The sequence below is a fragment of the Spermophilus citellus genome (genome assembly GCF_964194105.1).
Source record: "Spermophilus citellus genome assembly, chromosome: 5".
NCBI classification, from domain to species: Eukaryota; Metazoa; Chordata; class Mammalia; order Rodentia; family Sciuridae; genus Spermophilus; species Spermophilus citellus.
In genome coordinates, this window is record NC_138186.1 from 47614981 (window position 1) to 47628345 (window position 13365).

Below are 13365 nucleotides of genomic sequence, written 5' to 3' on the forward strand. Positions count from 1 at the left end.
AGCTGGCTCTAAGCGATGACGTAGCAGGGGCTGAGAACGCGGTAACCAAGGCGGCGGAGGCGCAGGCACTTCCGCCCGGCCTTCTCCTGTTCCAGGTCGGGCCCCTTGGCCGCGCTGGTCCACGCTCCCGGCGGGGGTGTGTACCGGAAGTCGCCTCTACTTCCGCCCATTTAGGGGCGGGACTTGCCTGCAACTACTCGCTGCCTTTCAAGGCTGCGGGCCGGCTGTCCTGGCTCCGGGATGTTGGAGACCGAGAGACTTGGTGAGGGGGAGGGAGGTGGAACCGAGTCGTAGACTGAGAATGACTCTTGACCTTTGACCTCTGACCTTTTCTCTCTAGTGCTTCCTTCCCCCGACCCCCTGAATCTGCCGCTTCGGACGGTGGAACTGGGATGCACGGGGCGCTGGGAGCTGCTGAACGTGCCTGGGACTCCAGAGAGCACCGTGAGTGACATTTGACCCCAAGCTTTGACCCGCATTGAGCCTAAAACTTCCTCCACCCTCCTCAGTAGGATCTAGCATGACCTCCCTGTCCTGTGTCTGGCCACTGTCATCTGGGCCCTGTGTCTGGCCACTGTCATCTGGGCCCCCTGCTGATGCCGGACAAACCTTAGCTCAGTGGACCTGTAGTGGGTCAGAGCCCATCTGAGGATGGAGCTGGGAGTGCTGGAAATGCCTTAGTTCTGAGAGACACTCTTTGAAATGTGTCCTTTTCTTGGAGTTCCCTGTCCTCAAGAACAAGTGCACTTTGTGGCTGAGATGCTATCTTTTGAGTCCCTGTCTCTTCATCCTTAGGTCTGGCATGCCTTTTCTAAAACTAATGATTATCAAGTTTAAGTGTGCTTCATGATTATCAGAAGAGCTTTTTAAGAATGCAACTCTTGGTGCTGGGGATGTGGCTCAAGCGGTAGCGCTCTCGCCTGGCATGCGTGCGGCCTGGGTTGGATCCTCAGCATCACATACAAAGATGTTGTGTCCGCCGAGAATTAAAAAATAAATATTAAAAAATTCTCTCTCTCTTTAAAAAAAAAAGAATGCAACTCTTGGGCTGGGGTTGTGGCTCAGCAGTAGAGAGCTTGCCTAGCACATGTAAGGCTCTGGGTTCGATCCTCAGCACCACATAAAAAAAATTAAATAAAACAAAATAAAGGTATTGTGTACAACTAAAAAAATAAATATTTGAAAAAAAAAAAGAATGCAACTTTTGGGTGGGAATGATTGTGAAATCCAAAGTCTGTACCCCAGATAATTTAGTAGCAGGTAGTGTTTTGACAACTTTTAGGAAACCTTGCTTCTGCCTAATGAACCTGGACTGTCTGGGACATCTACTATTTCTGACCTAAACACAAATCTTGTCATTTTTTTTCATGTTACTCTTTTTTTTTTTTTTTTTTTTTTTGGTGCTGGGGATTGAACCCAGGGGCTTGTACATGTGAGGCAAGCACTCTACCGATTGAATTATATCCCCAGCTCTTCATGTTACTCTTTTTCCTGACCTAATGCCTCTCATCTTACCTTGGTTTCAGCTTCCCCATGGCCTTCCTCCCTGTGCCCCAGATCTGCACCAAGAAGCAGAACAGTTGTTTCTGTCCTCTCCAGCCTGGTTGCCACTGCATGGTGTGGAGCATTCAGCTCGGTGAGGAGACTGGAGGGGTCAAGACTAGGGAGACGGGTCAGTGAAGGAAGCTGGGGCAGAGAGAGCGAAGACTTGAAAATTATTTCCTTTCTTTTCAGAAAATGGCAGAGGAAGACAGATCCCTGGTCACTCCTGGCTGCCCCGGGGGCTCCAGTTCCATCTGACCTTCAGGCCCAAAGACACCCAACAACAGGCCAGATCCTGGGCTACAAGGAGGTAAAAGATCAGGGGCTTCCAGAAATAGAATTGGGAGAAGATGGTCAGAGGCAAGCTCGGCCTCACTGGGGTTCTGATCTCTTACCTCAGGTCCTGCTGGAGAACACAAACCTGTCAGCCACAACCTCCTTATCTCTTCACCGGCCTCCAGGGCCAGTCTCCCAGTCTCTATGGGGGAACCCAACACAGTACCCTTTCTGGCCAGGTGACTGTTGTGGAGACAGGGTGGTAGGAGAGGGAGTCCTTAGTCTTCAGGGAAAGGTTCCCCACTCATCCTGTTTTACTCATTCCATGAATCCCTATCTGTCTACCCTCTCAGGTGGGATGGATGAGCCCACCATAACAGATCTGAGCACTCGTGAGGAGGCTGAGGAGGATATAGACTTTGAGAAAGGTGAGGCGAAGCTCTGCATCTGAGCTCCAAGGAAGAGGGGCCCAGGCAGCCCTGTCACTAGGCTGCTGGTAGCCCTTCCATGCTTTTGTGTTTTATGAAAGCTCTCCCTTGCCCCGACCAACAAACAAACAAAGGGAAAAGTGACCTTTCAATAACAACCTTTATTGTCATCTGTTGGGAAATGGTCACAACAGACATACCCATCTATAAACATCTGTATTGCAGATATCTGTTATCTATAACAGCATGCAGTGACCTTGATTCTGTCTCTTTACTCCTGGCTTCCAGATCTTCTCACCATTCCACCTGGCTTTAAGAAAGGCGTGAATTTTGCCCCCAAGGGTGAGTTTTATGAGGTTTTACAGTGGCACCCTTCAATGGATAGAGATGGATGTGACAAGGTTGCTCTTTTTGCTTTGCTTCTCAGATCACCCAGCTCCAGCTCCTGGGCTACTCAGCCTTAGCCGTCTGCTGGAGCCTCTAGATTTGGGAGTGGGTGATGAGGATGAGGGCGAGGCAAAGGGAGAGTCTGAAGGTCCCAGAGGGGACAGTGTTTCAGCCTCTACTTGCAGTGTTCCTCTGGCCCGGGCAAGCAGCTTGGAGGACCTAGTGTTAAAGGTTGGTGGTTCTGGGCAGTGGAGGCAAGAAAGAAGGGGCCTTGCCATAGGGAGGGTGGGATAGCTAGGTTGGGTCTAGGGGAGGAATGGAGCATCTTTGGGAAGAATGAAGTATCTCTGGGGAGGAGTGATCTTTGAGAGCTCTTTGGCTGTACCTTTTATCACTCCTAGGAAGCATCCACAGTCATATCCCCGCCAGAGCCTCCCAAACCTCCACCTCAGGAGCAGTGGGCCATTCCTGTAGATGTCACCTCCCCTGTTGGTGATTTCTATCGTCTTATTCCCCAGCCAGCCTTCCAGGTACTGAACCCCAGTCCTCACATGTTCTTTCATCTTTGGGTGACTCAGACTCTGGCCCTGTCTCCCAGCCTACCCCTTGTCTTCTTTCCCCACCAGAGGCCTTGTACCTCCAGACTGGTGTTAGTCCTCAGTCCCAGCTTTACCCCACTCTGAACTTTGTCCCTCTCTCCTGTATGTCCATGAGCAGAAGTCCTCTTCTTCAGCCCATCAATTTCTCTCTCTCACAGTGGGCATTTGAGCCAGATGTGTTTCAGAAACAAGCCATCCTGCACTTGGAACAACATGACTCTGTCTTTGTAGCAGCTCACACATCTGCGGGGAAGACAGTTGTGGCTGAATATGCCATTGCCCTGGCCCAAAAACACATGACACGGTATAAGTACCCTCCTCTCCCTTCACCAACCAGCCCTGTTTTTTCCTGCATCCTGTCTGGACCTCATCTCTCCCACACCTGTCTGCCTCATCCTTTATAAAGGAGGTTCAGGAAAGACTGAAATGGGGCCCAGAGAGAAATGAGAAGGTGTGGTGGGGAGAAAGTTTAGAAAGATGACCTGGGCTATAGGAAGAGATGGGAGACATTTTTTTTTTAAATATATTTTTCAGTTGTCAGTGGACCTTTATTTTTATTGATTTATTTATATGTGGTGCTGAGGCTCGACCCCAGTGCCTCACACATGCTAGGCAAGTGCTCCACCACTGAGCTACAGCCCCAGCCCAGGAGACTAAGTTTTTCTGGAGTCGTATCATGAAAGAATATGTGAGGGCATTTGGGTAAAGAAGGGGAGCATCACAGCCTCTGGGGTGTGGACTTGGGAGAGCTCAGCAAAGCAGAACAAGTGCTGACCATGGGTCTGTGTGAGACTCTGGCTGACTTTACACCTCTTCCCAGCACCATCTACACTTCACCTATCAAAGCCCTGAGCAATCAGAAGTTCCGGGACTTCCGAAACACATTTGGGGATGTGGGGCTTCTCACTGGGGATGTGCAGCTCCACCCAGAGGCCTCTTGCCTTATCATGACGACAGAGATCCTCCGGTGAGAAAGGGGCACCCAACATGGTGGGTTTTGGGTAGGTAGAGGAGGCTGCTCTAGAGAACAAAGGTGAAGATGGGAGCCTCTAAGGAGTCAGCTTTCTGCTCTTATTCCCAGCTCCATGCTGTACAGTGGCTCTGATGTCATTCGGGATCTGGAGTGGGTCATCTTTGATGAGGTTCACTATATTAATGATGCAGAGGTAAGAAACATGGGGTCTCCTGTGGGACTAGTGGAGAGTTCTCCTATTCCATATACCCTGAGGACTGCTGCAACACATGACTAAATCAGTCCGGATCACTCTAGGTAAATTGGGCTGGCACTAAATAAGCACACAGAGACAGAGAAAATACCTTTTTCTTGGGGTCCAATGACAGCTCCTCTGCTCTAGCTCCCACAAGGGAGGCCAGAGAGGCAGGCGAAAGAGAGAGAGAGAGCATGCCTGAAAACCTATTTATTGGGGGGAAGACATTCGAGAAAGTTCCACCCAAATGAGGGAAGGGTTTGGGTTTCAGGGGTGTGTAGCCCAGTCCATTGGGTGACACCCACTCCCAGAGCTATAATTCCTTGCCTAGAGAAGGTGAAATGCTTTCACACTTCTAGTGGAAGCCAGTTCCACACCTTCATTGTTCAAGGCTAAGGGTACATGCTCAGCTTCTATGTGCTCAGCTCCTGTTCATCGTGGCCCCAGACAGAGGACCTTACTGCTTTCTTTGCCCCCATGGACCCCTATGCCACATCTCTGGGGGCAGAAATTGGCCTCTCTGCGCTCCCTATGACCAGTCTTCCTTTTCCATACCTAGCGTGGGGTCGTGTGGGAGGAGGTGCTCATTATGCTCCCTGACCATGTCTCCATCATCCTTCTGAGTGCTACCGTCCCTAATGCCCTGGAGTTTGCTGACTGGATTGGGTGAGATGGGTGAAGGAACTGTAAAATTCCTTGATTGGGAGCTGGGGGTACTAAGGACACCACAGCAAAGAGAAGAGTCAGGCCTTGGGGGTGGCTGTGGAATTCCTCTTGGACCCAGAACACTTTGTATGTTGAGATGGGATTCTTGGGGACAACTTTCCATTCTGGGTCTCAGAGTGAGACTGGATAAAGTCAGAGGCGGTGGGGAAGGTGTTAGAGATGGGTGTTCCTTTCTGCACTCCCACTCTGACTTGCTCCCTCTTCCTTTCAGGAGACTGAAGCGTCGCCAGATCTATGTGATCAGCACTGTTGCTCGCCCTGTGCCCCTGGAGCACTATCTCTTCACAGGGAATAGCCCCAAGACCCAGGGAGAGCTCTTTCTGCTGCTGGACTCTCGAGGGGCCTTCCATACCAAGGGGTAAGTCCAGGGTTGGGTGAATCAGGTCTGGGCTCCAGCCAGATCTGATGGCTGCCCCTCTCTGCCACAGGTACTATGCAGCTGTAGAGGCCAAGAAGGAGAGAATGAGCAAACATGCCCAGACCTTTGGGGCCAAGCAGCCCACACACCAGGGGGGCCCTGCACAGGTGAGATTTGGGGGGGTTCCTATCTGCCAACATAGGTTTCTCTGCTATCCTTTTTTCCCTAGTCCTCTAGGAACTTGGTCTTGAACTTTGAACCCTGGCTGACTGATCACTATTTCACATCCTCCACTTTAGTTGCCTCTCAGGGACTCAACATCTACCCTTTATCCTTCCTTCTCCAGGACCGTGGGGTGTACCTGTCACTCCTGGCCTCCCTCCGTGCCCGGGCCCAGCTGCCTGTGGTAGTGTTTACCTTCTCCCGGGGCCGCTGTGATGAGCAAGCCTCAGGCCTCACCTCACTTGACCTTACCACGAGTTCAGAGAAGAGTGAGATTCACCTCTTTCTGCAGCGTTGCCTTGCTCGTCTCAGGGGCTCTGACCGCCAACTGCCTCAGGTGCATCTGTATGGAAATTGGTGAAATAAGGTGTTCAGAGACCCATCTCTGACTATGGGCCACTTCCCCACCCTCACAGGTCCTGCACATGTCTGAACTCCTGCACCGTGGCCTGGGTGTACACCACAGTGGCATCTTGCCCATTCTCAAGGAGATTGTGGAGATGCTCTTCAGCCGTGGCCTGGTCAAGGTACACATGATGGGGGAAGAGGAACTTCCACGGTACTAGGCATCACATTGCCGGCAGTCCCCAGGACAGAAGTATAGAAGTTTAGGCAAGACAGTGCAGAACCTGGGCTCTGGGTCCAGACCACCTGGGTTTGAATCTCAGCCTCACCATATCCTCCCTGTGTAACCTTGGACAAATTTCTTAACCTCCAAACCTCTAAACAGGGTCTTTGAGAGTCTTAGGTTTCCCATCTTAAAATGGGGATGCACAGGATGCTCAAACAAACGATCATCAGAAGAGAAACCCAAAAAACTAGGGACCATATGAAAAGTCACTAGAGCTGGGGATGTGGCTCAGTAGTAGAGCAGTTGCCTAGCATCTATGCCACCCTGGGTTGCATCCCCAGTGCTGAAAAAAAGGAAAAGGAAAGGAAAAAAGTTACTAGTAATCAGAGAAACATAAATTGAAATGCTTAGAAGATATGACTTTACAGCTATTAAATGTAAAATTTAGGAACCTGGCTAATATTAGCCAAGTATGGCCAGAGACATGGGAGACTAGGAGTTGTTGTACCACTTATACCAGTTTAGAATTCACCTGGCATTATATTTTTCACCCTGGCACTATTTAAGCCAATGAATGCCTAGCATGCATAAGCCCTGGGTTTGGTCCTCAATACTAAAAATAAATAAATATTTTTAAAAAATTACAAGTGCACAAAACAAGTCATGGTCTGAAATAACATATTCACCAAGATACTTGTTAAACACATTGGAATCATTGCAGTGGGATACGTGTGCAAAAGGAAAAAAATAGGTAAATACCTAAGCAAAATAAGGACAATGATAGCATCTGTCCTAAAGAGTTGCCTGGAGAGTTAAATGAGATCCTGTAAGAAATGACCTGGGACTGTACCTTGGCTACAAAGTGAGGTGGGTGTGACTTTTGCTGAGCACCTTTGTTGATCCTTGCTCTTCTCTGCTCTTCCAGGTCTTGTTTGCCACAGAGACCTTTGCCATGGGTGTAAACATGCCAGCACGTACAGTGGTGTTTGACTCCATGCGTAAGCATGATGGCTCCACTTTCCGGGACCTGCTACCTGGGGAGTATGTACAGATGGCTGGCCGGGCAGGCCGGAGGGGCTTGGACCCCACAGGCACTGTCATTCTTCTCTGTAAGGGTCGTGTGCCTGAGATGGCAGATCTGCACCGCATGATGATGGTGAGCAGGGGTGGTGTGAGGCCAAGACAGGCAGGGATCTGCTGAATTCCCTTTTCCAACCTTCTGCCTGTTTCCTCCCTAAAAAGCCTACCTCACTTTGTAGCCAGGGCACAGTCCCAGGTCATTTCTTAACAAGATCTCCAGGCAATTCTATAGGACAGGTACTAGCATTTTCCTCATTTTGCTTATGTAGTTACCTCTTTTTAGAGAAGAAATGGGCAAAATATTTGTTGGAGTTTTTTATTTTTCCTGGAAGAACCCAAGATGAGACTGAGAAAATCTAAGGAAGAGATTGGATTCCATCCATTCTAGTTTATTCCTGCTGTGAATACTGAGCTAGACAGGGCCTTTGAGAGTCTTTGTACTTCATTTTGTTCTTTCCTGTTACAGAAGAGGTGAGCAGGTGGTTTGTCTAAGATCCATGGTTACAGAGCTAGGACCAGATCTGAGTGGATACAGATCCCCATAGGACTGGCCAAGGAGTGGCAGGTCCCCACCTGATCTCATTGACCTCTCTGGCTTGGCTCCAGGGGAAGCCATCCCAGCTGCAGTCCCAGTTCCGCCTCACATACACTATGATTCTCAACCTGCTTCGGGTAGATGCCCTCAGGGTGGAGGACATGATGAAGAGGAGCTTCTCTGAGTTTCCATCCCGTAAAGACAGCAAGGTGAGGAGGCTGGGGTGACCAGTATACTGGACAGGAAGGTGGACAAGAGCAGGTTGAGAAGAGGTTGTTATACAGGCCAGCTGGGCGAAGGTGGGGGGTGTGGCAAGATGGGCCTGAGGGGCTTGCTTTACAACATCCCCTTTGCCACCCAGGCCCATGAACAGGCACTGGCTGAACTAACCAAGAGGCTGGGTGCCTTGGAGGAGCCTGATATGACTGGTCAATTGGTAGACCTACCAGAGTATTACAGCTGGGGGGAGGAACTGACAGAGACCCGGAACATGATCCAGGTAAATGCGTGCCAGTGGGGAGATGATGGGGTGAGGGAGTAAGAGATTGGGTCACCCTGGGTACTCCTGAACTTAGTCCCAGTGACACCTTCTACTATATCCCCTTGTGCATTTCCCTCTTTTTCAGCAACGCATCATAGAGTCGGTGAATGGGCTGAAATCTCTCTCGGCAGGAAGAGTGGTGGTTGTGAAGAATCAGGAGCATCACAATGCACTGGGTGTGATCCTGCAGGTGAGGACGATGGGTTGGGAACTCAGAAGGTGGGAAGGAATGAGGAAACAAACTCTAGCTCCGTCTTCCCTGGTTGGCTGGGGGGCAGGTTGCAGCCACCACAATGCTTTCATTTCCCCCCTTTTCCTTCCCACCAATACCTCATGTCCACCTTCCCACACAAAGAAATATGCTGGGTGGTTGGTTACCTCTCCATATTGGTAGGCTCTGCGTGGTTGTTCCCTGATCCCAGCCCAGGAGTGGGCTTCTGGTTTCTACTTTTGATGTCTATTCCTTATATTCCACTGTCCTGGGCTTTCTGCCTCCCTCAGGTCTCCTCAAACTCCACCAGCAGAATTTTCACAACCCTGGTCTTGTGTGATAAGCTTGTGTCTGAGGATCCACAGGACAAGGATCCAGCCACTCCAGATGTGCCCCACCCAGATGACCTAGTAGGCTTTAAGCTGTTCCTGCCTGAAGGTGAGTGAGGCAGATGTCTGGCTTCCTGACTGGTATGTGAGCTGGATGCCTGGCTCTATGGCAAGGACTGACCTACTTTTCCTTTTTCACAGGACCCTGTGACCATACTGTGGCCAAGCTTCAGCCAGGAGATGTGGCTGCCATCACCACCAAGGTGCTCCGGGTGAATGGTGAGAAGATCTTGGAGGACTTCAGCAAGAGGCAGCAACCAAAATTCAGGTCAGAGATGCTGGGGGGATCCTTTTCCCCAGAGGACATGAATTACCAGCTAGGGGAGTATACTTGAGAGATCCCCTCAGCCTGAGGGGGATCCCCTTATCCAGCCTAAAGAGGTTCCTATGGCAAAGAAGTCTCTTGCCTAGATCTCAAAAACATGCTCCCTCTTTAGGAAGGATCCTCCCCTTGCAGCTGTGACCACTGCTGTCCAGGAATTGCTTCGTCTGGCTCAAGCCTACCCAGCAGGACCTCCCACCCTTGACCCTGTTAATGACCTACAGCTCAAGGATGTGTCAGTGGTAGAGGGGGGGCTCCGGGCCCGGAAGCTGGAAGAGCTAATTCGGGGAGCCCAGTGTGTACACAGCCCCCGTTTTTCTGCCCAGGTAGCTCTCAAGTGAAGGGGGGACTTTTCCTTAACACCTCTGCTGAGTGGGAGAGGACTGAGGGCTCCTGCCTGTGACTCTCTGCAGTATTTGAAGCTGAGGGAACGAATGCAGATTCAGAAGGAGATGGAGCGGCTGCGCTTCCTACTGTCAGATCAGTCACTGCTGCTGCTCCCTGAGTATCACCAGCGAGTAGAGGTAGGAGCGGTGGGGATGGGGTTAGGAGGCTAATGTGGGAGAAAGTGGCAGACTCCCCATCACTAACCCTTTCTTGTAGGTACTCCGAACGCTGGGTTACGTGGACCAGGCAGGCACTGTGAAGTTGGCAGGGCGGGTGGCTTGTGCCATGAGCAGCCATGAATTGCTCCTCACTGAGCTCATGTTTGACAATGCACTGAGTGCCCTGCGACCTGAGGAGATCGCAGCCCTGCTTTCTGGCCTGGTCTGCCAGAGTCCCGGGGACCCTGGGGATCAGCTTCCAAGCACCCTCAAGCAGGTAAGGGATACTACCACTCTCCCTGGATTGTGGCATTCCCAACCCCTGATCTGGTTTCCCCAGGTGACCACAAGTGCCTCTAAAAATGCACATGGCCTCTTCCTTCACTTGGGCCTCCCTGGGCCTAGAGCAGGAAGACGGGCCTTGACTTCTTCTTTCCCTTCTGCAGGGAGTAGAACGCGTCCAAGCCGTGGCAAAGCGGATTGGTGAGGTCCAGGTGGCCTGTGGTCTGAACCAGACAGTGGAGGAATTTGTGGGGGAGCTGAATTTTGGACTTGTTGAGGTTGTGTACGAGTGGGCCCGGGGCATGGTGAGTACCTGGGGTTTGGGGTTTTGTGGCTGGCTGGCCGGTCAGAAGCTATCTGGGTCTGGCATCTTCAATCTTCACTCTGTTTTCCCCACAGCCCTTCTCTGAGTTGGCAGGGCTCTCGGGGACCCCTGAAGGCCTGGTGGTCCGCTGCATCCAGCGCCTGGCTGAGATGTGTCGCTCACTTCGAGGGGCAGCCCGCCTGGTAGGGGAGCCTGTGCTGGGAGCCAAGATGGAGACAGCAGCTACCCTGTTACGAAGGGACATTGTCTTTGCAGCTAGCCTTTACACCCAGTGAATGACTCCTGGGTGGAAGTGGAATAATAAAATAGCAAACCACCACATGTGCTTGGGGTATTGGGCAGGATGACTCAGCTCAGAAGACACAGCAGGGAGAGCCACTTAGAAAACCTTTATTATCTCTGCAGACGAATTGGCCCCTTGAAGTCTCACTCTGTCGGGGAGGGTGTCTTGGGAACTGATGGGAGGTCCTGTGTCATAGCTTCCACATACCACATAGGCAGGAAGGCATAGGGTGCATCTCGATGTACAGACACTGTGACTGGGCCACCAGGCTCCCAGGAGAAGAGGTGGACAAGCCTGGGGGCAGACGGGAGAGTGAGTTGAGGGCCAGAGACTGAGCTCCTGGGATCCAGAGGGGGTGCACAGAGCTGAATGCCTCACCTGGAGTCATCCTGGACAACTGTGCTCTGGGCAAAGCTAAGGAAGGCAGCACAGAAGTTCATGCACACAGAGGGATTCCAGCCATCACGGTCATTCTGGAGTGGACAAAGAAGGAGGAGGCAGAAGACTAGTGGTGAGGATGGGCTGGAAGAAGGGGAAGGCAGACTGCAGCCCTGGATGTTGGACCCGTGGTCTTGGTGCATGGGGTAGGCAAATATAAGTGGGAACTGTGATGTCATTGTCTTACCCTGACATGTTCAAACATCTCCATGGTAGGAAAGGTCTTGAGAGAACAGACGAAACCCTCTGGGTTACGGAAGCCAGCAACAACTTTTGGGACTCCTGGGAGGAATGACTGAGCCCACCATTTCAGAAGCTTGTGTCTGACAGGAAAGGCAAGGGGTCAGTGGGACCCTCTCCACCCTCTGTTCCTCCCTCACCTTTAGGTCTTATCATCCTCCCCAGTCCCCTTCCCAGTCCTTGCTCTGCCCACCCCATCCTGAACCTGTAGAAGCTCCTCCACTGTCCAGGGCTGTACATCTCCTTGGAGGTCTTGAGCTCCACATAACAGGTGGGGGGCTGTGTAGATGGGGCCTGGGGGTCTGTGCAGTCTACCTCCCCAGAAAAGAGCAGAGGGTGGTTTCCTAGGCGGCTGCGTAGCACAGAGCAGAAGGCGACGTTGGTGTTAACCTCCCCAGAGGGGTCTGGGGAGCCTCCGGGTTTGTCTGCACAAGGAGAGAAGCAGCAGCAGGGGTGGGGGCATCTCAATCTCTGGGGAAGGGGAAAGGGGCCACTGAGCAGGGGCAACTCTCACCTGCACACATATACTGCTCAAACTTGTACCCCATGTACATAAGCTCCCGGAGAAGGGGTGGCCGAGCAAGCCTCTGAGCTCGAGCAGCTGGGGTCTCCACTTCACTCAGGTACAGTGTCCCCTGGAACCTGGAGGCTGCCAACTGCCAGCCTTCCTGCCGCTCATATGGTGTTGTCAGCAACTTTGTCAAGTGTCCCCGCCATGTCACTATGGCCCCTGCCAGCCAGCCTGGACCTCTGAGAGGGAAGAGTTAAGAGACCAAAGGTCTGACACAGCATTAGCTCAGTTCATTTCCCCAAGAATCTAAAGACTGATTCCTGTTCCAGCTTTTGCCCTCCTAACTTTAGAAGGTACATTTAAGTCTCCAGATCTACTCTTGGTTGTCTCACCCCTCCAGCTGGCCTCGGTGTTCCAGGAGCCAGCGTAGCAAGTGGTCCAGCCCCTCTCGGACCTCCTCATCCCGGGGCAGGTATCGATCAGGGTATCCATCTCTCAAGTCAAATTCAGGGCCTGGACCATTGGTGGGGGGTGGGCTGTAGTAGCGGAGGGCTCGGGCATCTCCATGGTATTGGCGTTGTGCATCCAGAGAGAAGCAGCCTAGTTCAGAAGGGCGCCGGTAGAAAGGAAAGGGTCCAGAGTAGAGTGCAGGCTCTGTGGGTAGTGAGGATGTGGAATAGGCAAGTTTGTTCCGAGGGTCAGCTACCTCTAACTTTTCTGCTCTTCTCTTGGTCCCTCTGGGCTCCATAAAGTCCTAAGAGGGAAAAAGAGTGGGTCAGGACAAAGTGAGCTTCCAGACTACCAGATTTTGGCCTTGAAACTTGCAGGCCCCAGCCCCTCAAAGCCAGCCCACCTTTTTCTTTGCCCTATCTCCCAGGTTCTTTAAATGCAGTGAGGTCAGGAAGGAATCTGGACTCAGATGAAATATCTGGTTACCTTAGAGTCCCCAACCTTGTCTTCCGCAAGGCTATGACGTCAGGGGGGGCATATCAGAAGAAGAGCAATGCAAAAATTTTTTTTTTTTCTGTGCTTCCAATGATGCAACGATCCCGCTGCGGTGCCAGACAAATCCTCTGGAGGGGGTGGAGCGGGTGTGGGTAGCAGTGAGATTTACACCAGGAAATTGAGCCCAACGTGGCCACCGGTGAGGCTTAGCGCCATCCAACTGTTCCGGGACATGAGCGCTCTCGGCCAGAGCCAATCAGCGGCAGGCATAGGGCAGCTGCCCGGCGGAAGTGGTGCTGGTATCCGCCTCTCCTAGCAAAGGGCAAGACCAGTGGGACCCTTACGTCATCACGTTGTTTAAACCTTGGGGATAAGATCTCCATAGACTCCCAGAAAGGTCT

At 51.8% G+C, this 13365-nt stretch overlaps 2 protein-coding genes across 4 annotated transcripts; one reads left to right on the forward strand and one right to left on the reverse strand.

Annotated features, from left to right (window-relative positions):
* The first annotated feature begins 144 nt into the window (after positions 1-144).
* On the forward strand, positions 145-10871 carry SKIC2 (SKI2 subunit of superkiller complex). Of its 2 annotated transcripts, XM_081294094.1 has the most exons (28): positions 145-262; positions 341-444; positions 1527-1636; positions 1735-1852; positions 1943-2057; positions 2172-2246; positions 2535-2588; positions 2674-2864; positions 3035-3163; positions 3391-3536; positions 4053-4199; positions 4314-4398; positions 5000-5106; positions 5378-5524; positions 5595-5691; positions 5871-6083; positions 6163-6273; positions 7243-7473; positions 8004-8141; positions 8294-8431; positions 8559-8663; positions 8975-9122; positions 9215-9341; positions 9511-9721; positions 9809-9919; positions 9999-10217; positions 10387-10527; positions 10622-10871. In XM_081294094.1, exons 1-28 carry the CDS (start codon positions 241-243, stop codon positions 10820-10822), a joined length of 3741 nt encoding a protein of 1246 aa, XP_081150220.1. In that variant the 5' UTR covers positions 145-240; the 3' UTR covers positions 10823-10871. The 2 variants fall into 2 exon arrangements, with proteins under 2 accessions (XP_081150220.1, XP_081150221.1); XM_081294095.1 differs by lacking the exons at positions 145-262; positions 341-444; positions 1527-1636; positions 1943-2057.
* A 46-nt stretch (positions 10872-10917) lies between these two features.
* DXO (decapping exoribonuclease) lies at positions 10918-13276 on the reverse strand. 2 transcript variants are annotated; one of them, XM_081294154.1, is made up of 7 exons: positions 12873-13276; positions 12412-12773; positions 12023-12258; positions 11714-11933; positions 11456-11591; positions 11209-11303; positions 10918-11124 (listed from the first exon to the last, which is right to left on the reverse strand). In XM_081294154.1, exons 2-7 carry the CDS (start codon positions 12765-12767, stop codon positions 10974-10976), a joined length of 1194 nt encoding a protein of 397 aa, XP_081150280.1. In that variant the 5' UTR covers positions 12768-12773; positions 12873-13276; the 3' UTR covers positions 10918-10973. The 2 variants fall into 2 exon arrangements, with proteins under 2 accessions (XP_081150280.1, XP_081150279.1); XM_081294153.1 differs by having other exon boundaries at positions 12956-13273.
* Positions 13277-13365: the final 89 nt, after the last annotated feature.